We start from the raw sequence: 25,092 nt of genomic DNA, 5'->3' as shown, positions 1-25,092 counted from the left end.
CCCAAAAAAAAAAAAAAAAAAAAAAAACAATGGAGGACAGAATACTGTGAAACAACGTGTTCAAACTGCTGAAAGAAAAAAAAAGTCAACAAAGAATCTTATATAAAGGAAAACTAACTTTATAAAATAAAGGCATAACAAAGACATTCCCAGATAAACAGAAAATTTGTTGCTAGCAGATCTGCCTACAAGAACTACTAAAGAAAAGCTCTTCTGGTTGAAAGAGAGTGACCCAAAACAGTATACTAATTCCACACAGAAAAACAAGGAGTGCCAACAAAGGTAACTGCATGGGTACTTGTAAAGATAGTATTGTTGCATATTTCCCCTCTTTTCTTCTCTTGACTGACTTTAAAAAGCAACTGTACAAAACAGTATGTATAAAACATATAAAAATGCAAAATGTTCGACAATAACAGCCCAAAGGAGGCAGATGGGAGCAAAGCTATATTGAAGTAGGAAATAACAAGAGAGAGTAACTAAATCCATAGAAACAAATAAAGGGAAGCACAAATCTTAAATAAAAATGTAAATATAACAAATTTTATATGTATACATTTGCTCTCCTTTCTACTCTCAGCTTCTTTAAAGACATAAAATTGTATAAAATAATAATTATAACATTGTATTGTTGGGTTTGTAACACATGTAGATTAGATGTAACATGTATAACACTAATAGCACCAAAAAGAAAAAAAAAAAAAAAAAAAAGGAACAGGAATACAGCTATACAAGAATAATGTTTCTATATCTCAATGGGATTAAGTAAGTATAAATTTTAAGCTGTATATGCTAACCCCTTGAGTAATTACTGGGAAAATAACTTCAAAAAATATAGAGAAAAAGTAAAGAAATTTAAATGTTATACTAGAAAGTTTTGCTTAATTCAAAAGAAATCAGTAAAAGTACAAGAGAACAAAAGAAGACGTGAGATATATAGAAAATAGACAAAATGTGGAAGATGTAAATCCAACTACATCAATAGTAACACAAAATGCAAATGGGCTAAATAATCTATCAAAGACAGATTGACAGATTGGATTAAAAAAAACCAGAATCCAACTATATGCTGTCTATAAGAGACACATTACAGATTCAAAAATACAAACAGGTCAAAAGTAAAGGGAAGTGAAAATATGCAAACCACAACTATAACAAAGCCAGAGTAACTAGACTAATATCAGATAAAACAGACTTCTAAAAAAAAGTTCACAGAAAAGGAATATTTTATAATGACAACAGGACCCATCCAACAAACAAACATAACAACTGTAAATACATACAGGGTTCCAAAACACATGAACGAAACTTGACAGAAATGAAGAAACAGACAATTCAAAAATAAGAGTTGAAGATTTAAATATCCTCACTTTCAACAGTGGAAAGAAGAACTAAGAAGATCAACAGGAAATAGAAGGTGAAAATGATACAGTAAATCAACTAGACCTACAGACATCTGTAGAACTTCAACCAGCAACAGCAGAATGCACATTCTTCTTGAGGCCACATAGAACATTCTCCAGGACAGACCACCTACTAGGCAATAAAACAAGCCTCAATAAATGTAAAAGGATTGAAATCATGTGAAATATGTTTTCTGACAATGGAATGAAATTAAAAATAAATTTTAAAATATTTTGGAAATTCACAATGTGGAAATTAAACAAGATGCTACTAAATAACAATGGGTCAGAGAAGAAATCACAATTGAAACTAAAAACTACCTTGAAACAGATGAAGATAAAAAATGAAAACATAAAATACCAAAACTTATGGGATACAGTGAAAGTAGTGCTTTAAAAGAAATTTATAGTTATAAATGCCTATACTAAAATAGAATAAAGATCTAAAATCAATATCCTAATCTTCCACCTTAAGACACTGCAAATTGAAGGGCAAAGGAAAGCCAAAGCAAGAAGGAAAAAAAAAAAAGCTATAAAGAGCAGAAATTGTGAAACAGAGAGTAAAAAATAATAAAGAAAATCAACCTACCCAAAATAAGTTCTGTTAAAAGGTAAACTGGAACACATTAAAATTTTCAAGAGTTTATTTGAGCATGCACCAATTAGAATTGGGCAGCACCAAACCAAAGGCAGTTAGGAGTCCTCTAATGACAGGAGCTAGCGGCAAAGTTTTTAAAGAGAAGATGCTGAAGAAAAGCAAAGCAATTACAGGACTGGTTATAGCTTCAGCAGTTGCCTTACTTGGGAAAACCTAGTTGGCTTTTTGTGATTGGTTGTTCTCAAGTTTCACTTTCTTGGATTCAAGTGCATTGACTAAGGCTTAAGTTCTTGTTTGCTTACATAAGCTGCTAAGACAGGCTTCCTTATTTAAGTATTGTTAACAGTTCTTTGAAACAATACTGAAACCTTTAGCTAGACTGATCAAGAAAAAGAGAGAATACTCAAATTACTAAAATCAGGAATAGAAGAGGGGACACTACTACTGCCTTATAGAAATAAAAAGAATCATAAAAAAATACTATGAACAATTGAATACCAACAAATTAGATAACCTAGATGAAATGGACAAATTCCTGGAAACATACCAACTACCAAAACTGATTCAAGAAAAAACAGAAAATCTAAATAGACCTAAAACAAGAATAGAGCCTGAATTAGTAATCAAAAAATGTACTCCAAAGAAATGTCTAAGCCCAAACGGCTTGACTGGTGAAATCTATTACCAAATGTTTAAATAATTAACAGCAATCCTTCACAATTTCTTCCAAAAAGAGAAAGGAACACTTCCTAATTCATTCACTACCTCAAAACCACACAAAATCATCATGAGAATAAAGAACTACAGACCAATGTGTCTTAAGAATGTAGATGCAACAATCCTCAACAAAATACCAGCAAACCAAATCTAGCAACATGTAAATAGTACTATACAACATGATCAAGTGAGATTTACCCAGAAAATTCAAGATTAATATCATATCTGAAAATCAAATAATGTAATGTCAATAGAATAATGGACAAAAATCCCATGATGATCTCAATAGATGCAGAAAAAGCACGTCACAAAATCTAACACCTTTTTGTGATTAAAAAAATTCAACAATCTAGGAATAGAAGGTAAATTCCTCAACCTGATAAAGGCTATGTGCAAAAACTCCACAGCTAACATCATACTTGATGGTGAAAGCCTGAACACTTTCCCTCTAAGATCAGGAACAAGACAAAGATGTCTGCTCTCACTATCTCTATTCGTATTTAACTGGAGATTCTAGACAGGTCAAGAAAAAGAAATAAAATTCATCTATAGTGGAAAGGAAGAAGCAAAACTACCTCTATTTGCAAATGATATGAACTTGTATATAGAAAATCCTAAGGAATCCACCAAAATACTATTAAAATTCATGAACAAGTTTAATAGGCTGCAGCATACAAGATCAAAATATTAAAAAACTGGGCTTCCCTGGTGGTGCAGTGGTTGAGAGTCCGCCTGCCGATGCAGGGGACACGGGTTTGTGCCCCGGCCTGGGAAGATCCCATGTGCCGCGGAGCGGCTGGGCCCGTGAGCCATGGCCGCTGAGCCTGCGCGTCCGGAGCCTGTGCTCCGCAACGGGAGAGGCCACAACAGTGAGAGGCCCGTGTACTGCAAAAAAAAAAAAAAAAAAAAAATTAAAAAACTGTTCATACATTTCAATGAACAATCTGAAAAGAAAATTAATAAAGGAATTCCATTTACAATAGCATAAAAAAACAATAAAATGTTTAAGAATAAGTTTAACAAAAGACATATAAAACTTGTACTCTGAAAACTATAAAAATTGTTGAAAGAAATTAAAGACCTACACAAATGTGAAGACAGCCATGTACACTAACTGGAAGACTTAACACTGTTAATTGTCATCGAAATTAAAAATCTTTGGGCTTAGGGAAGAGATATGGGAACATATGTATATGTATAACTGATTCACTCTGTTATAAAGCAGAAACTAACACACCATTGTAAAGCAATTATACCCCAATAAAGATGTTTAAAAAAAAAAATCTTTGGGCTTCAAAAGACATAATCAAAAACTTGAAAAGACAACCCACAGAATGCAAGAAAATATTTCCATATCATATATCTCAGAAGAGACTTGTATCCAGAATATATAAAGAACTCTTACAACTCAATAATAAAATGATAAATAACCCAATTTAAAATTGGGCAGGGCTTCCCTGGTGGCGCAGTGGTTGAGAGTCTGCCTGCCGATGCAGGGGACACGGGTTCGTGCCCTGGTCCGGGAAGATCCCACATGCCGCGGAGCAGCTGGGCCCATGAGCCATGGCTGAGCCTGCGCATCCGGAGCCTGTGCTCCGCAACGGGAGAGGCCACAACAGTGAGAGGCCCGCGTACCGCAAAAAAAAAAAAAATGGGTAAAGGATCTGAGTAGATATTTTTCTAAGGAAGATGTTCATGTGGTCAACAAACAGATGGAAAGGTGTTCAACATCACTACCCATTAGGGAAATACAAATTCAAACTATAATGAGACAGCACTTCAAGCCCATAAGGATATACTTAAAAAGACAGATAAAAACAAGCATTGGAGAGATGTGGAGAAATGTGAACCCTTGAACATTGCTTATGGTAATGTAAATTATGCAGCTGCTTTTTAGAACTTTGGAAGCCCCTCAAAATGTTAAAATTAGAGTTACCATATGATCCAGCAGTTGTACTTCTAGAGATATACCTAAGAGAATCCAAAACATATGTCCACAAAAACTTGAATATGAATGTTAACAGCAGCATTACTCATAATAGTCAAAAAGTAAAAACATATCAAACGTCCATCATTTTGATGAATGGATAAAGATGTAGTACATCTCTACAATGAAATATTATTCTGCAATATAAAGGACTTAAGAACTGATACATGATAAAACATGGATGAACCTTGAAAACATTATGCTAAGTGAAAGAAACCAGCCATGAAAGACCACATATTATATAACTCCATTTATATGAATAAGAATAGAATAGAAAGTCTATAGAAAAACAGAAATCACACTGGTGGTTGCTCAGGGGTAGGGGAGGATGAGGAGGTTGAAGGAAAATGGGAAGTGACTGCTAATGGGTACAGGGTTTTTTTCTGAGGTGATGAAAATGTTCTGAAATTAGATGTTGATGACTGCACAACTCTGTGAACATACTAAAAATCACTGACTTGTACACTTTAAATTATATACTATGTGAACTGTATTGCAACAAAGCTATTTTAAAAAAACTCAAATTCCCTATGAGAAAATTTTCAGAACACTCTTGAAAGCCCCAAAATAGACTCAAAGAAATAGAAAAACACCTCTTTTCATGAATAAGACCAATCAAATTAAAAAGGATGTCAGTCAGTTCTCCTCCATGTTAATGTATAAATTTAACAATACCAATGAAAATACCAAGTTAATTCTAAGCGATATATGAAAAGGTAGGTAAGCAAGAATACCTATGAACACTAAAAAAGGAGAGCAATGAAACTAACCCTACTAGATAATACAATAAAAGCTTTTAATTAAAACAGAGGTAGTGGTGTACATATTGGTAAAATTGGTCTGTTGTCAGGTCAACAAATGAAATAGAAATATACCCAACAACAAATGGAAATTAGAAATGCATCTGAACACAAATGCAAATTAGTACATAAAAATTGGAGAAATAAGTTAAATGAAAGCTGAAGAAAATTTTTCACTCACTGTGTGTAAACAAATCTTTTTAATAAATAAAGATGTGACTACAGATAGCCATTATGAAAAAAGATAAAATTGAAGAACCATATATTAGAATAAACTCTAAATGGAATAGAGCACAAAAGAGAGGGACTACAATCATAATTACTTGAAGAAAATGTGAGAGAATTTATAATCTCAGAGCAAGAAAAGCATTTCTCACTGATTCTAAAATTCAAAATTCAACTACATTTTTTAAAAATGCTATACAAAACACACAATAAACAAAGTCAAAAGCCAAGTGAAAAACTAGGAGAAAAATATTTATACCAAAAAAGAACTACTCTCCCTAATATATGTAAAAGAAGTGTTAAAACTTAAGACCAAAAATACAATAGAAAAATGTGCAAAAGACATGGACAACTCATAGAAAATAAAAGAATACTACCTTAAACATATAGAAAAAAATGTTCAAATTTATTCATAATAAAAAGTGTAAATTAAAAGTACACTCAAAAATATAAAAGCTTGACAATATAACTTTATTTATGAGGTTGTGGGAAAATAACCACTCTCATACAGCACTGGTAAAACTGGAAAATGATACAAACGCTATAGAGGGCAATGCAAAACCAAAATCACCTATGTCTTTACACTTGACCCAGCAATCATACTTCTAGGATTCTTTCGTAAAGATACACCTCCATCAAAACTAAACTAAACAATAATATATGCCAAAGTTACTCACTGCAGCATCATTTGCCATACCAAAATATTGGGAACAACTCAAATATCCATCAGAGGACTGAATGAATAAACAATGGATTATCCACATACACAATGGGGTTATACAGATATAAAAAGAATAAAAATCCCATGAATTGGCAAAGAGTGATTTCCAAGATATATTAGATATATTGTTAAAGGGGAAAAAGAGGTACAAAGCAATGTATATAGAATACTATCCTCTGAATAAGAAAGGTAAGTGAGACTGTATCTAAGCACTTGCTAATATTTATTAGCACTTGCTAATATTTATACAATGAAAAAGAAAAGACATACACCAGAAACTAATGAAAACAATTATCTATGAAGGTAAGAGGAAACGGCATGCAGAGCACTGACATATAGCTGCCAGACTTCACTGGGTATTCCTTTTTATATAGTTCTGACTTTTGAATCACATAAATGTTTTAAATATTCAAAAAAAAAATAGTACATGCAAACTTAAATGTTTTATTTAATAAATAAATGTACATTAACTTGGCAATTTTTTGAGATAGGGTTAAGGTTTTTTGAGTGTGAGTCTATTGATTAGAATTTACCATGGCTTTCTTATGTAAACCATACCCACAATTGTCTCATAAATCCAGTTTCTCTTTTGGTCAAGTGAAGTTAGACATTAAAGAAAATTGCAAAATACTCTGTGAACAGTACCCTTATAGTTGTTTTCCCATAAAGATTATAACTTTTTTTCAGAGCTTTACAGAAGTCTCACTCACATATTTTATCAGCAACTATTATAGTAACTTGCATTAAATCTAATTTTCATAGAAGTAAACTGGCAATCTGACTCTAGAGCCCATAATCATAACCACTGTACAATAAATGAGACTTATTTTTAAGGCCATGCCAGATAACTGGTAAGACCAGCTTTGAGATTCTCCTTTGACACATTCTCAGGCACAGAACTTTGAACACATTATCACCCACGTAGTACACATGTTCACTGCAAGAGGGGGCGGAGGGAAGGCCCTGTCCAGAAATTTCTCCTCTGCTCGCCTCTATACAGTGTTTTTATTGAAATACATTTCTTGATAAGCCTTCCTAATTCTTATAATTTCAAATTTATCCCCCACTCTCTTGCCTATCAAAACACATGCATTTGCTCTTTCCCCCTTCCCCACATTATTGAGGCATAATTGACAAATGAAATTGTATATATCTAAGGTGTACAATATAATGATTTGACATATGTATTCACTGTGAAATGATTACCATAATCAAGTTAATTAGCACATCTATCACCTCACATAGTTACCACTGTGTGCATGTGTGTGGTGAGATTCTCTCTGTAAGCAAGTTCCAAGTATACAATACAGTATTATTAGCTATAATCACTACGATGTACATTAAATTCTCAGAACTTATTCATCTTACACAGGCATACATTGGGGATACTCTGGGTTCAGTTCAAAACATTACAACAGAGGGGAGGGGGGAAGATGGCGGAAGAGTAAGACGCGAAGATCAACTTCCTCCCAACAGATACATCAGAAATACATCTACACGTGGAACAACTCCTACAGAACACCCACCGAATGCTGGCAGAAGACCTCAGACCTCCCAAAAGGCAAGAAACTCCCCACGTCCCTGGGTAGGGCAAAAGAAAAAAGAATAAACAGAGACAAAAGAATAGGAATGGGACCTGCACCAGTGGTAGGGAGCCGTGAAGAAGGAAAGGTTTCCACACACCAGGAAGCCCCTTCAGGGGCAGAGACTGCGGCTGGTGGAGGGGGGAAGCTTCGGAGCCACGGAAGAGAGCACAGCAAAAGGGATGCAGAGGGCAAAGCTGAGAGATTCCCGCACAGAGGATCGGAGCCAACTGGCACTCACTAGCCCGAGAGGCTTGTCTGCTCACCTGCCGGGGCGGGCAGGGCTGGGAGCAGTGGCTAGGGCTTCAGCACTGGGAAAGGAATGGCGGCGTGAACACAGCCTGAAGGGGTTAGTGCACCACGGCTAGCTGGGAAGGAGTCTGGGGAAAAGTCTGGACCTGCCAGGGAGGCAAGAGACTTTTTCTTCCCTCTTTGTTTCCTGGTGCGCAAGGAGAGGGGATTAAGAGCGCTGCTTAAAGGAGCTCCTGAGACAGGCGCGAGCCGCGGCTAGAAGCATGGACCCCAGAGACAGGCATGAGAGACGCTAAGGCTGTGGCTGCCACCACCAAGTAGCCTGTGTGCGAGCGCAGATCACTATCCACACCTCCCTTCTGGGGAGCCTGTGCAGCCCGCCACTGCCAGGGTCCCGGGATTCAGGGACAACTGGCTGGGAGAAAGCACAGCACGCCTCAGGCTGGTGCCACGTCCCAACGGCCTCTGCCACCACAGGCTCGCCCTGCATCATGCCCCTCTCTCCCCCTGGCCTGAGTGAGCCAAAGCCCCCAAATCAGCGGCTCCTTTAACCCTGTCCTGTCTGAGCAAAGAACAGACGCCCTCCGGCGACCTACATGCATAGGCGGGGCCAAACCCAAAGCAGAACCCCAGGAGCTGTGCAAACAAAGAGAAAGGGAAATCTCTCCCAGCAGCCTCAGGAGCAGCGGATTAAATCTCCACAATCAACCTGATGTACCCTGCATCTCTGGAATACCTGAATAGACAACGAATTGTCGCAAATTCAGGAGGTGGACTTTGAGAGCAAGATTTATTATTTTTTACCCTTTTCCTCTTTTTGTGAGTGTGTATGTGTATGCTTCTGTGTGAGATTTTGTCTGTATAGTTTTGCTTTCACCATTTCTCCTAGGGGTCTATCTGTCCATTTTTTGTTTCATTTTTTTTTACTTAAAAAAATTTTTTTTCTTAATTATTTTTTATTTTAATAACTTTATTTTATTTAATCTTACTTTATTTTCTTTTCTCTTAACCTCTTTCTCTCTTTCTACTTTTTCTCCCTTTAATTCTGAGCCGTGTGGATGAAAGGCTCTTGGTGCTGCACCCAGGAATCAGTGCTGTGCCTCTGAGGAGGGAGAACCAACTTCAGGACACTGGTCCACAAGAGACCTCCCAGCTCCACGTAATATCAAACGGCGAAAATCTCCCAGAGATCTCCATCTCAACACCGGCACCCAGCTTCACTCAACGACCAGCAAGCTACAGTGCTGGACACCCTATGCCAAACAACTAGCAAGACAGGAACACAACCCCACCCACTAGCAGAGAGGCTGCCTAAAATCATAATAAGTCCACAGACACCCCAAAACACACCACCAGACGTGGACCTGCCCACCAGAAAGACAAGATCCAGCCTCATACACCAGAACACAGGCACTAGTCCCCTCCACCAGGAAGCCTACACAACCCACTGAAACAACTTTAGCCACTGGGGAAAGACACGAAAAACAACAGGAACTACGAACCTGCAGCTTGCAAAAAAGAGACCCCAAACACAGTAAGATAAGCAAAATAAGAAGACAGAAAAACACAAAGGAGATGAAGGAGCAAGATAAAAACCCACCAGACCTAACAAATGAAGAGGAAATAGGCAGTCTACCTGAAAAACAATTCAGAATAATGATAGTAAAGATGATCCAACATCTTGGAAATAGAATAGAGAAAATGCAAGAAACATTTAACAAGGACCTAGAAGAACTAAAGAGGAAACAAGCAACGATGAACAACACAATAAATGAAATTAAAAATACTCTAGAAGGGATCAATAGCAGAATAAGTGAGGCAGAAGAACAGATAAGTGACCTGGAAGATAAAATAATGGAAATAACTACTGCAGGGCAGAATAAAGAAAAAAGAACAAAAAGAACTGAGGACAGTCTCAGAGACCTCTGGGACAACATTAAATGCACCAACATTCGAATTATAGGGGTTCCAGAAGAAGAAGAGAAAAAGAAAGGGACTGAGAAAATATTTGAAGAGATTATAGTAGAAAACCTCCCTAATATGGGAAAGGAAATAGTTAATCAAGTCCAGGAAGCACAGAGAGTCCCATACAGGATAAATCCAAGGAGAAACACACCAAGACACATATTAATCAAACTGTCAAAAATTAAATACAAAGAAAACATATTAAAAGCAGCAAGGGAAAAACAAGCAATAACACACAAGTGAATAGCATAAGGTTGACAGCTGATCTCTCAGCAGAAACTCTACAAGCCAGAGGGGAGTGGCAGGACATACTGAAAGTAATGAAGGAGAAAAACCGGCAACCAAGATTACTCTACCCAGCAAGGATCTCATTCAGATTTGATGGAGAAATTAAAACCTTTACAGACAAGCAAAAGCTGAGAGAGTTCAGCACCACCAAACCAGCTTTACAACAAATGCTAAAGGAACTTCTCTAGACAAAAACACAAGAGAAGGAAAAGTCCTATAATAATGAACCCAAAACAATTTAGAAAATGGGAATAGGAACATACATATCTATAATTACCTTAAATGTAAATGGATTAAATGTTCCCACCAAAACACAGACTCGCTGAATGGATAGAAAAACAAGACCCATATATATGCTGTCTACAAGAGACCCACTTCAGACCTAGAGACACATACAGACTGAAAGTAAGGGGATGGAAAAAGATATTTCATGCTAATGGAAACCAAAAGAAAGCTGGAGTAGCAATTCTCATATCAGACAAAATAGACTTTAAAAAAAAGACTATTACAAGAGACAAAGAAGGACACTACATAAAGATCAAGGTATTGATCCAAGAAGAAGATATAACAATTGTAAATATTTATGCACCCAACATAGGAGCACCTCAATACATAAGGCAAAAACTAGCAGCCATAAAAGGGGAAATCGACAGTAACACATTCATAGTAGGGGACTTCAACACCCCACTTTCACCAATGGACAGATCATCCAAAATGAAAATAAATAAGGAAACACAAGCTTTAAATGATACATTAAACAAGATGGACTTAACTGATATTTATAGGACACTCCATCCAAAAACAACAGAATACACATTTTCCTCAAGTGCTCATGAAACATTCTCCAAGATAGATCATATCTTGGGTCACAAATCAAGCCTTGGTAAATTTAAGAAAACTGAAATTGTATCAAGTATCTTTTCCGACCACAATGCTATGAGATTAGATATCGATTACAGGAACAGATCTGTAAAAAATACAAACACATGGAGGCTAAACAATACACTACTTAATAATGAAGTGATCACTGAAGAAATCAAAGAGGAAATCAAAAAATATCTAGAAACAAATGACAGTGGAGAAACGACAACCCAAACCCTATGGGATGCAGCAAAAGCAGTTCTAAGAGGGAAGTTTATAGCAATACAATCCTACCTTAAGAAACAGGAAACATCTCGAATAAACAACCTAACCTCGCACCTAAAGCAATTAGAGAAAGAACAAAAAAAACCCAAGTTAGCAGAAGGAAAGAAATCATAAAGAGCAGATCAGAAATAAACGAAAAAGAAATGAAGGAAAAGATAGCAAAGATCAATAAAACTAAAAGCTGGTTCTTTCAGAAGATAAACCAAATTGATATACAATTAGCCAGACTCATCAAGAAAAAAAGGGAGAAGACTCAAATCAATAGAATTAGAAATGAAAAAGGAGAAGTAACAACTGACACTGCAGAAATACAAAAGATAATGAGAGATTACTACAAGCAACTATATGCCAATAAAATAGACAACCTGGAAGAAATGGACAAATTCTTAGAAATGCACAACCTGCCAAGACTGAATCAGGAAGAAATACAAAATATGAACAGACCAATCACAAGCACTGAAATTGAAACTGTGATTAAAAACCTTCCAACAAACAAAAGCCCAGGACCAGATGGCTTCACAGGCGAATTCTATCAAACATTTAGAGAAGAGCTAACACCTATCCTTCTCAAACTCTTCCAAAATATAGCAGAGGGAGGAACACTCCCAAACTCATTCTACGAGGCCACCATCACCTTGATACCAAAACCAGACAAGGATGTCACAAAGGAAGAAAACTACAGGCCAATATCACTGATGAACACAGATGCAAAAATCCCCAACAAAATACTAGCAAACAGAATCCAACAGCACATTAAAAGGATCATACACCATGATCAAGTGGGGTTTTTCCAGGAATGCAAGGATTCTTCAATATACGCAAATCAATCAATGTGATACACCATATTAACAAATTGAAGGAGAAAAACCATGTGGTCATCTGAATAGATGCAGAGAAAGCTTTCGACAAAATTCAACACCCATTTATGATAAAAACCCTACAGGAAGTAGGCAAGGAGGGAAATTTCAACACAATAAAGGCCATATATGACATACCCACAGCCAACATCATCCTCAATGGTGAAAAACTGAAAGCATATCCACTAAGATCAGGAAAAAGACAAGGTTGCCCACTCTCACCACTCTTATTCAACATAGTTTTGGAAGTTTTAGCCACGGCAATCAGAGAAGAAAAAGAAATAAAAGGAATACAAATTGGAAAAGAAGAAGTAAAGCTGTCACTGTTTGCAGATGACATGATACTATACATAGAGAATCCTAAAGATGCTACCAGAAAACTACTAGAGCTAATCAATGAATTTGGTAAAGTAGCAGGATACAAAATTAATGCACAGAAATCTCTGGCATTCCTATACACTAATGATGAAAAATCTGAAAGTGAAATCAAGAAAACACTCCCATTTACCATTGCAACAAAAAGAATAAAATATCTAGGAATAAACCTACCTAAGGAGACAAAAGACCTGTATGCAGAAAATTATAAGACACTGATGAAAGAAATTAAAGATGATACAAACAGATGGAGAGATATACCATGTTCTTGGATTGGAAGAATCAACATTGTGAAAATGACTCTACTACCCAAAGCAATCTATAGATTCAATGCAATCCCTATCAAACTACCACTGGCATTTTTCACAGAACTAGAACAAAAAATTTCACAATTTGTATGGAAACACAAAAGACCCCGAATAGCCAAAGCAATCTTGAGAATGAAAAATGGAGCTGGAGGAATCAGGCTCCCTGACTTCAGACTATACTACAAAGCTACAGTAATCAAGACAGTATGGTACTGGCACAAAAACAGAAAGATAGATCAATGGAACAGGATAGAAAGCCCAGAGATAAACCCATGCACATATGGTCACCTTATCTTTGATAAAGGAGGCAGGAATGTACAGTGGAGAAAGGACAGCCTCTTCAATAAGTGGTGCTGGGAAAACTGGACAGGTACATGTAAAAGTATGAGATTAGATCATTCCCTAACACCATACACAAAAATAAGCTCAAAATGGATTAAAGATCTAAATGTAAGGCCAGAAACTATCAAACTCTTAGAGGAAAACACAGGCAGAACACTCTATGACATAAATCACAGCAAGATTCTTTTTGACCCACCTCCTAGAGACATGGAAATAAAAGCAAAAATAAACAAATGGGACCTAATCAAACTTCAAAGCTTTAGCACAGCAAAGGAAACCATAAACAAGACCAAAAGACAACCCTCAGAATGGGAGAAAATATTTGCAAATGAAGCAACTGACAAAGGATTAGTCTCCGAAATTTACAAGCAGTTCATGCAGCTCAATAACAAAAAAACAAACAACCCAATCCAAAAATGGGCAGAAGACCTAAATAGACATTTCTCCAAAGATATACAGAGTGCCAACAAACACATGAAAGAATGCTCAACATCATTAATCATTAGAGAAATGCAAATCAAAACTACAATGAGATATCATCTCATACCTGTCAGAATGGCCATCATCAAAATATCTAGAAACAATAAATGCTGGAGAGGGTGTGGAGAAAAGGGAACACTCTTGCACTGCTGGTGGGAATGTGAATTGGTACAGCTAGTATGGAAAACAACAGTATGGAGGTTCCTTAAAAAACTACAAATAGAACTACCATATGACCCAGCAATCCCACTACTAGGTATATACCCTGAGGAAACCAGAATTCAGAAAGAGTCATGTACCAAAATGTTCATTGCAGCTCTATTTACAATAGCCCGGAGATGGAAACAACCTAAGTGCCCGTCGTCGGATGAATGGATAAAGAAGATGTGGCACATATATACAATGGAATATTACTCAGCCATAAAAAGAAACAAAATTGAGTTATTTGTAGTGAGGTGGATGGACCTAGAGTCTGTCATACAGAGTGAAGTAAGTCAGAAAGAGAAAGACAAATACCATATGCTAACACATATATATGGAATTTAAGAAAAGAAAATGTTATGAAGAACCTAGGGGTAAGACAGGAATAAAGATACAGACCTACTAGAGAATGGACTTGAGGATATGGGGAGGGGGAAGGGTAAGCTGTGACAAAGTGAGAGAGTGGCATGGACATATATACACTACCAAATGTAAAACAGATAGCTAGTGGGAAGCAGCTGCATAGCACAGGGAGATCAACTCGGTGCTTTGTGACCACCTAGAGGGGTGGGATAGGGAGGGTGGGAGGGAGGGAGACACAAGAGGGAAGAGATATGGGAACATATGTATATGTACAACTGATTCACTTTGTTATAAAGCAGAAACTAACACACCATTGTAAAGCAATTATACTTTAATAAAGATGTAAAAAACACAAAAACAACAACAACAAAAAAAAACATTACAATAAAGCAATTATCACAATAAAGTGAGCCACACAAGTTTTTTGGTTTCCCGGTGCATATAAAAGTTATGTTTTGGTTTAACAGTGCATATAAAAGTAGTCTCTTAAGTATGCAATAGTATTATGTTTAAAAAAAACCATGCACACATCTTAGTCTAAAAATAATACTGTTAGGGAATTCCCTGGCGGTCCAGTGGTTGGGACTCCACGCTCTCACTGCTGAGGGCCGGGGTTCGCTCCCCGGTGGGGGAACTAAGATCCCACAAGCCACAAGGTAAGATCCCTCAAGCCGCAAGGCACAGCCAAAAAAAAATAAATAAAAATAAAATTTTTAGTTATAAAAAATAAAAATAATGATACTAGAAAAATGGCACCAAAAGACTTGTTTAATGTGGGGGTACTACAAAACTTCAATTTCTAAAAAACAGATGCAGTATCCACAAAGTGCAATGAAACAGAGCAAAGTGCAATAAAACAAGGAGGTATGCCTTTAACTGAAAGTTTGTACCCTTTGACCAACACCTCCCCATGTCCCCCATACCCCAGCCCCTGGCAACCACCATTCTCCTTTGTTTCTGAGTTCAACTTTTCTGATTCTACATTAGCGAGACCATACAAAATTTTTCTTTCTCTGTCTGGCTTATTACACTTAGCACAACACCCTCCACGTTAATCCATGTTGTCACAAATGGCAAGGTTTCCTTCTTTTTTATGGCTGAATGATATTCCATTGTATACATAGTTATAAAATCCTATTTTAAGCTAATAACAACTTAACTTCGATGCTATATAAAAACTCTATGCTTTTACTTCTCCACCCCCTCATATTTTATGCCTTTAATACTACAATTTACATTTTACCTTATGTATCTATTAACCAATTATTATAATTATAGTTATTTTCAATGTTTGTCTTTAACTTTTGTATAGAAGTGATTTGCATACCACCATTACATTCAGAATTCTGAATCTGATTATTAATTTACCTTTACCAGTGAGTTTTATACATTCATATGTTTTTACACTGTTAATTAGCATCCTTTCATTTCAGCTTGAAGAACTCCTTTTAACATTTATTATAATGCACGTCCAGTGGTGATGAATTTCCTCACCTTTTGTTTGTTTGGGAAAGTCTTTATCTTACCTTCATTTCTGAAGGACAGCACTACTTGGTATAGCATTCTTAGTTGGCAGTTTTCTTCTTTAAATATTTTGAATATATCATACCATTCTCTCTGGAAAGTTTTTCCTAAGAAATCCACTAATGGCCTTTTGAGGTTTCCTTGTACATGACAAGAGTCTTTTCTCTTGTTGCTTTCAAAATTCTGATTCTTGGATTTTTGACAGTTTGTTGTGTCTAGATGAAGTCATTCTGGGGTTGTACCTGTTTGGGGTCCTTTTAGCTTCATGTCCATATCTCTCGCCATATTTGGCATGTTTTTAGCCATTATTTCTTTAAATAGACTTTCTGCCATTTTCTCTCTCTCTTCCCCATCTTGGACTTCAATAATGTATATGATGGCATCCCATAAGTCTTGCAGGGTTTTTTCTCTCTTCATTCTTTCCATCCCCCCAACCCCCACCCAGCCTCCTCTGGATGTATAATTTCAAATGATCTATCTTTGAGTTCACTGATTCCTTCTTCTGCCTGATCAAGTCTGCTTTTGAAGCTCTCTATTGAATTTTACAGATCACTCATTGTATTCTTCAGCTCTGGGATTTCTGGGTTTTAGGGGGCTTGGGGGGCTTTTTAAAAATGGTTTCTGTTTCTTTCTTGAACTTCTCATTATGTTCATGTATTGTTTTCTTTATTTTGTTCTGTTGCCTATCTGTGTTGTTCTTGTAGTAACTGAACTTCATTAAAAGGATTAGTCTGAATTCTTGGTCAGTCAGTTCATAGATCTCTATTTCTTTAAGTTTGGTTATTGGAGCTTTACTAGTTTCTTTGGTGGTGTCATGTTTCCCTGATTCTTCATTATTCTTGCATACTGGTGTTGGTGTCTGTGCATTTGAGGAAGCAGTCTCCTCTTCCAATCCTCACATTTGCTTTGGCAGAGAAAGACCTTCACTAGTCAGGCTAGCTTGGGGTTCTAGAAAGGGCCAGCTGGTAGAGTCCATAGGAGGGCAGGCAGGGCCTCTGGTTGGGTGGGGCCACTGGCTCAGCTCTGCATTCAGGCAGGACCACTGCCTGAGCTGCCTGGTCAGGTGGAACTGCTAGCTGGGGTCCATGGATAGGCATGACCACTGGCTGAGCTCTGAGGTTGGGTAGGGCTGCTGCTTGGGTTCTCTGGTCAGGCAGGAACAAACTGTACTCCCTGGCTGGTTGGTGCTATTAGCTGGATTCCATGTTCAGGTGTAGACAGAGACTGTTCTCCACAGTTGGGTATGCCCACAGGATGAACTCTGTGTTCATGCAGGACTCCAGGCTATGTTCCACAGTCAGGGTCCCTGGTCAAGCAAGACTGCAAGCAAGCTCTGCAGTTTGGTGGGGCTGCTGGCTTGGCTCTCTTTTTTTTTTTAATTAAAAGCTTTTTATTATGACCTTTATTAAGAGCTCATAAATCACCTTCTTAATCTGGCTCTGTTACTACTTTTTCCCTCCACAAATTCTCCCAAAGTTATAAAAAATAAAAATGTATAAATATACATTGAGGATTATGCACAGGCCACTAGCCAGGGATGCCAGCTGGGCAGAACTGCTCACCCTGCTTCCTGGCCAGATGGGGACATCATTCTGATGCCACAGTGAGTGGAATCGCTTACTGGCCTCTCTGATTGGGTGACGTGGCCAGGAGAGATGCAGAGCCACTGCCATGACCCACACACTGGTCACTGTGAGCCCCGCCCACTTTTTTGTTACTAGCTGACCCTTGATGGTCTAGCCTTGCCAATTCTCCCAGGGTTCTCCATGAGGCGAGACAGAAGTGACCTTCCCAGGGAATACTCCAGAATGCTGAGGAAACTGGATGACTACCTTGACTCTCTTCACCCCACTAGAGAAACTGGATGCCTCAGTGTGGCACTGTGCTTGCTTGAAGGAGGGACAACAGAGTCAAAGTGAAACCACTGCTCTTAGTGTTCTAATGTGGCCTTCTCTCAGTTTTTGTGCTCTAAGAGAGTGTTTTAACCTCACCACCAGGTTCTGGGATTTTCAGAAAGGCATTCTTGACTGTGAATAGTTGCTAATCTGTATTTTTGATGAGGACTAGAGCCAGGGATCTCCTATACCACTATCTTGCTTACACCACTCCCTACCTCTGCTCTTAATTGCAAAATTAAGTATTTATTTCTGGTCAGGTTCTTCCCAGAGAATATGATCTCAAACTTTATTTTACTCAATTCTTATCAAAAATATTTGTTATAAGAAATAACATTTATAAAAGATTACCTAATGTAAACAAACTTTTAAAATTCCTAATTGCATTTACTATAAATATTTTATCAAGAATGTAAGTCCCATAGTATCTTTTTAAGACATTTCTCTTAGGCAATAAAATGCAATGCTCTTCCTAAATTTTTTTGTTTTTTATCTTATGAATATTGAGACTAACAAAGCTTCCCTCTTTGCTACAGCTGCTAGACAGCCCAGAACCAATGTTGGGCACAACAACTGTACATGACTTAATGGTGTTCTTGTTTATGTACCAACCTTTGCTTGAGTTTTACATTATGATCTTATCTTTAATTTCCAGATATCTCATTGTCCTTTGCTGTGTTGTTACATACTATATAATACACATTTTTTAATAAATCACCTCAAATACTTTTTGAAAGAAAGTTGGAGAAAAAAAAAGTAGGCAAGTAGATTGAAAAGGTCACTAGAACATTTAGCTTATTACTTTACAACAATTCTTCTTACTTCTTCTCTATTCCCACCAGTACTACCCTAGTCAAGGGAAGCAGACAAGATATTCCCTTAGGGTATCTTTGATGCTCAGGACTCTTATAGGTATTTTCTCCCCATTTTCACAAATATAATAATGAAGAAAACAGAACTTACCAGATAAACAATATGCAGATCATTTTCTAAAACAAAGCCCTTCATTGCTCTTTGGAGGTCAGCAAAAATATCTAAAGTATCAACTGGAGAAAGTGAAGAAGAAAGAGTTGCCGAACCAAGATGTGTTGGATGATACACACTTCCTGATTTGGGATTGGGGTAGAGAAATAAAGGACCAAATGTTAAAAACAAAATAAAACAAATGCTGTCTTTTGGCATTCTATAATTAACATTTTAAGGCTCTGATAAATTTTACAAACAGAATACAACGCATGGATATTTATTAGCAGGCTCTATGCTAATTGTCTGATGTTGCTGAACACAGCACTGATTTACTAAAACTGAGTTGAAAAGTCAGTTTCCTTTTATACTGCTGCAAAAGTCAATTTCCTTTTACTAAGCAGTCTTAGATACTCTAAATCACTAAAGGTGAAAAAGTGAGTAAGCTGCAATTAAGAATAATTTACCTTCTGTTCCATCACTAGCTTCAGTAATCTGGATGAATTCATTTTCTAGTAGCCACATTACACAGGCCTCAATTGCTCCAAGTTGAACAGAATCTTTATTTTTCTGAATTCCCTGCTTCCCTTCTTTCATACTTGCAGCCAAAAATGTGCAAGAAGCGTAAGTTTGTATGTCCTGTGATGTACTTGCCAGGCCACCAACTATTATCTGAGAAAAGAGGTTTGAAATATTCTGTAACTTTTTAATAAGACACATAGGTCCTCAAAATATAAAAGAAATAACTTTGTTCTCTTAAAATATTATCAGCATCTTAATGTAGAGACTCTTTATTAACTCTTCCACCATCATTCATTACAAAGGTAGATAACACCTACTGACAACATGAAAAGTTTTCCTTAAAAGTAGATATAGCATGTTCTCATAAATGAAAATAAATGAATCATTATCTATCTGAAATGTGTGAATTAACAACATAATTAAATAATATACATATATAACATATATAATATAAAGGAGGTGTTGATGGTTCATGGCCATGAACCAAATCAATTCTTCTCATCCTTCCTTTTTTAAATATGTGGGCATATACGAATGCAAGCATTGAATACTCCCCACCTAGAAGAGGGGTAAGAATCAGTGTAGAAAACGATGAAAGTGGCATCTTATAGATATCATTTTCGTGAAACTATTCTATTACATATACTAATCTGCCCCTTGTCTTCTGTCATTTAAAGTATACTGGAAACATACCAAATCAGTCTAAACAGAGCTATTTCATTCTTTTTAATGACAGCAAAGCATAGTTTTACCAAGATTTGTTTAGTTTTAATAGCATTTTAGTTGTTTCCAGTTTCTTCTTATTACCAATAGAGCTATAATAAACATTCTTGTATCTTTAATTTGATGAAATTTCACAAATACATCCCTAGGTAAAATTCCTAGATGTGAATCTGCTGGATAAATGTCTTTGTGCATTTTTTTAAAAATTCTTAGTAGGTATGGCCACGTTGCTCTCCAAAAGAGTTTCAGTACTGTATGAGTGCCTACTTTCTACAGTCTTACCTACCCTGTGCTATCAATTACTTTCTTTTTTTTTTCAAACAGAGCTAAAGGGGAAAAATGATACCCCAGTATCCAGCACCAGCAATGAAACCAACAGCAAGGCATGCTGGTATAGGAATAGACTTTTTTGGATGAATACATGAAACAGTTAAAAGGGGTTACCTTTGAGGACTCTGAGCAAAAGGTTTTATTTTTCACTTTAGATACTTCCGTCTGTAGAAGTTTGCACCTTCTAATTGTGTATTTGTAATTTAATTTTATTTTAATGTCAACAAGTATTATCTGGATGGAGGAACTAAGGTCCATTTCTGTCAACTTTTTTTTTTTTTTTTTTTTCAGTCCGCGGGCCTCTCACTGTTGTGGCCCCTCCCGTTGCGGAGCACAGGCTCCGGACTCGCAGGCTCAGCGGCCATGGCTCATGGGCTCAGCCGCTCTGCAGCATGTGGGATCTTCCCAGACTGGGGCACGAACCCGTGTCCCCTGCATCGGCAGGCAGACCCTCAACCACTGCGCCACCAGGGAAGCCCTGTCATCATTTTTTTTAATTCAGAAAATAATAAAGAACATCTAAAAAATAACCATCTGGCATTTGTGATTTAATACACTGTTTTGAAGTAGATTCATATGGCACTAGCTGTATTAAACTCCAGGAAATAACTATATAAAGTAGAAGAGGTTCAGACTTGGGAAGGCTATAAATAATCTCATAAAGAAACACAAAGCTAAGATTTTTCACATACTAAAGTTCTATCATTGTACTATAGGAACAAAAAAGCAAATGGTAATTTAGTGAACTCTCTCTCACCTCCAGAATAGCTCTTATCATGCTCGAAGTTACTTCTTCTCCTTCTTGTCTTTGCAAACAGCTGCGAACAGGTTTTAGAGATCCCTGAAGTAGAGCGATACCTTTTGATTTCTCAGAGTTTTTACAAACTAAGATACTCTCACCTATAATCAAAAAAAACTATACATTTGCAGAATCCCAACACATTTACATAAAATACCTGCTAAAGAGAATTTAAACTGGCTTACTTGTTTAAAAGGAGACAAGAGATAGTGGTTGTTATAGTCATATAATTATCACTAATGTTGTTATTTTCTGAATTTTGGATTGAAGGGGATCAGAATATGCTACACCAAAATATGCCACTTTAGCATAAGGATTATTTTGGCCTGAAGCCAACTGGGAAGCAGCAAACATAGAAAGAGCTCTTTGCTTTCTCCTTATTTGCTTAGAAGCAGGACATAAATTTCTCTGTGAAGGTGTTCCCCTTCCTGTCTCTCACAGCAGGAGGACAATTCTTATCACTGGAGACAGAAAGTCAGTATTGAGATGCGTGTGCACAAACCTCACTAAAGAAACCTTAACTTGCATTAAACTCCAGCATATATCTACCTTCCCACAATGTACCACCCCCTAGAAGCCCAAACCCCTTTTCCTTTGTCTTGTCACTTCTCTACAATTCATCAACCTTTGTTAAAAGGGTATATAAGCCCCCAGCATCTAACTGCTTCTTTAGATTTTTACTTTTCTATTAGGGACTCTGTGTATGTAAAAAATTAAATATTAACATCAAGTCAAATATGTATGGCTTTTTTCCTGTTAATCTGTAATTTGTCAGTTTCATTTGCAGGCACTAGGTGTAGAACCTAAGAGGGTAGAGGAAAAGTTTTTTCCTTCCCTACAGGATTAACTATTGTTATTCAATAATTAAGTATATAATAGTAATAGATATTTTGAAAACTATAAAGGAAAATGCAGATGCAAATTATTACTGATTATGAAACTGCATATCAGTCCCTGTGTCCCTGTCCTTTGAAGTAAAAAGCTCCCAGGCCTCCCCTCAGTCTCAAAAGGCTGGCTCAAGAGTTAATGATTAGGAAATGCGAAGGTGTAGAAACAAAGAATAGCTGTTGGGCCAGGAAACTGGTAACAATTTAGACTATAAACCAGCCACAAAGCAGAGTCACTGAACTCTCAGTTCCCTGAAAGATATAGATAAAAGGTCTAACACACGTTCCTAAGTTGTTCTATAGGAAGCAGACCCCCCAGATGAAAACTGCTGACTGCAAGCCTGTAGACCCCAGACCAGCTGAACCCAGAAAACCGGTGATGCTTGAAACTTCACCTTGAAGCCAACCAATCCGAGAATTGTGCAAAAGCTGCTCATGCACCCGGACGCACCCTCCCTCACACTGCCTTTAAAAGCCCTTTGCCTGCATCAAGATGTTAAGATCATTTTTAAGGATGCTAGTCCACCATCTTCTCCTTCTCGCTTAGCTGGCTTTTTCGAGTAAAGTCACTTTCCTTGACTCAACACCTTGTCACTTGACTTACTGGCCTATAGTGTAATGAGTAGCCAAACCTGAGTTCAACAGCAGTTATACATGATGATAACATAAAATCAAAAATATTAACAGATACCTAGAAATCACATTATAACACTCACTAATTTAAATGCTTTAGGCTATTGAAACAATCAAGTGAACAAAAACATGTGAAAGCACTTATTCATTAAATACATATACAGGACTTCCCTGGTGGCATAGTGGGTAAGAATCTGCCTGCCAATGCAGGGGATACAGGTTCCATCCCTGGTCTGGGAAGATCCCACATGCCACGGAGCAACTAAACCCGTGCTCCACAACTACTGAACCTGTGCTCTAGAGCCCGCGTGCCACAAATACTGAGCTAACGTGCTGCAACTACTGAAGCCCTCATGCCTAGAGCCCATGCTCCACAACAAGAGAAGCCACTGCAATGAGAAGTCTGCGCACTGCAACGAAGAGTAGCCCCCACTCACCGCAACTAGAGAAAGTCCGCATGCAGCAACAAAGACCCAACGCAACCACCAAAAAAAAAAATTAAATCTTAAAAAAAAGTCACTAAGAAAAAAAAATACAAATATACAATTTATACAAACATAAACACTTATTACAACAATTAAAACTAGAGAAAACTAATTTTTTTTCAAAAATGAATCCAATAGTAAGGGAAAGGAAGTGGTAAATAAGATATTCAACAGGCAAGATGAAGGCCATTTGCATTAGAGAAAAATAAAAATAAAAGTAGCATTGTGGTGGACTATACTAACCACCCAGGCAGAGAGAAAATACAGATGATACTTTCTTAACACTGCCAAATTGAGAATCAAGATAGGAAAAATATAAGGAAATATACACTTGATAACCATTGGTTATTTATCCCAAATATAATTACAAAAAACATAGGTGCCATCAGAACAAACAAACAAAAGCCAGGTGAATAAAATATACCACCTGGCTCTTATGATAACTATAAAACAACCCAGCTTAAAACTACCTAGAAAATGGATCAACTAGCATTAGCAACAAGGTAAAAAGCCACTTTGAGCAGTGTAAAGCTCTTCCAGGCTTTGATTCTTCAACAAAATAGACAACCCTTTTTCAAGATGAGCAAGATTTATGAAAATGCCCAAAATAATGCCAGTATATATGTCCAGATCCCATTCCCACCTGTCTAGTGAGGCTGTATCCATATTATAATTGAGAAGTCAATTAGAATCAAGTCATTCATAGATTTGATATAGATAGATCTGCAAACTTTTTAACTGCAAGTCACTGTTCTGGCACAAAGCACCATCATCCTACACTGGAAGGTTCAAAAAAATCCAAAGAGAGATTAAAGAGTCATCTAAATAAAACTCCATGAACTATCTAGGAAATATTAATATCATTTATAAAATGCAAAGAAGTTACAAAAATGCTACACAGTCCAAAAAGAATGACCAAGTATTTAAATCTTCATAGTTGATATGAAACACTTTATTTGCACATTCCCTACTTAAAGAAATTCTGAGCAAGCCATATGCCAACCTAAAATGGAACATTATGCAAAGTCAAAATCTCAGAAGTTTCCAAGACCTCAGAAACAAAGTTGTTGTGGTATATTTTAGTATTGTTTGAATGTTATCTGATTTAAGGCTTGATATTAGTCCAGGGTGCCAACCTTCCTATTATTCTTCCCCATGAGAAAGATAAGCACAAGCTAAGAACGTAGCAAGGCAAATAAAACCTCCCTATCTTTACATCACCTTGAAGACCCTCTGGCCTTGAAAGAAGAATACCTATGTAAAATGAACTTACACTCCACTCTCCAGAGTTGTGAGTCTACTGAGAAATGAAAATTGGAGGAAGGACAGAAGGAGGCAGTTAGGAATGAGAAGGGAGCATCTTAGCTCTTCCTCCTGCCCTTTTAAAACACATAAATGTAATCTGCATATTTCGTAGATAAAGTAAGAGACAGAAGCAGGATAAACTTCTTTGATGCCTTTAGTAAGAGAAATCCAATGAGTTGGAAGGTTTGTTTAATCAACAAACTTCTTAGGGCTTAAAAGTGAGGCAGGAGGACTGGGGTTGGCGGCGTGAACACAGCCCGACGGGGTTAGTGCGCCACGGCTAGCCGGGAGCGGGGAGGGAGTCCGGGGAAAAGTCTGCACCTGCTGAAGAGGCAAGAGACCTTTTCTTCCCTTTGTTTCCTGGTGCGCGAGGAGAGGGGTTTTAAGAGCGCTGCTTAAAGGAACTCCAGAAACG

General features: G+C 37.2%; 1 protein-coding gene across 1 annotated transcript in view; it reads right to left on the bottom strand.

Annotated features, from left to right (window-relative positions):
• The window catches only part of POLQ (DNA polymerase theta), a 124,653-nt gene that overhangs the window by 68,079 nt on the left and 31,482 nt on the right, over nucleotides 1-25,092 (bottom strand). Inside the window, 3 exon segments of the mRNA XM_007450507.1 lie at nucleotides 18,994-19,136; nucleotides 19,461-19,665; nucleotides 21,326-21,468. Of these exon segments, the coding sequence (XP_007450569.1) occupies nucleotides 18,994-19,136; nucleotides 19,461-19,665; nucleotides 21,326-21,468 (491 nt within the window).

This window comes from Lipotes vexillifer, unplaced genomic scaffold (genome assembly GCF_000442215.2).
Source record: "Lipotes vexillifer unplaced genomic scaffold, Lipotes_vexillifer_v1.1 scaffold1106, whole genome shotgun sequence".
In the NCBI taxonomy this organism is placed as follows: Eukaryota; Metazoa; Chordata; class Mammalia; order Artiodactyla; family Lipotidae; genus Lipotes; species Lipotes vexillifer.
The sequence above is the reverse complement of the archived record's forward strand: the minus strand, read 5'-3'. Positions and strand labels throughout refer to the sequence as shown.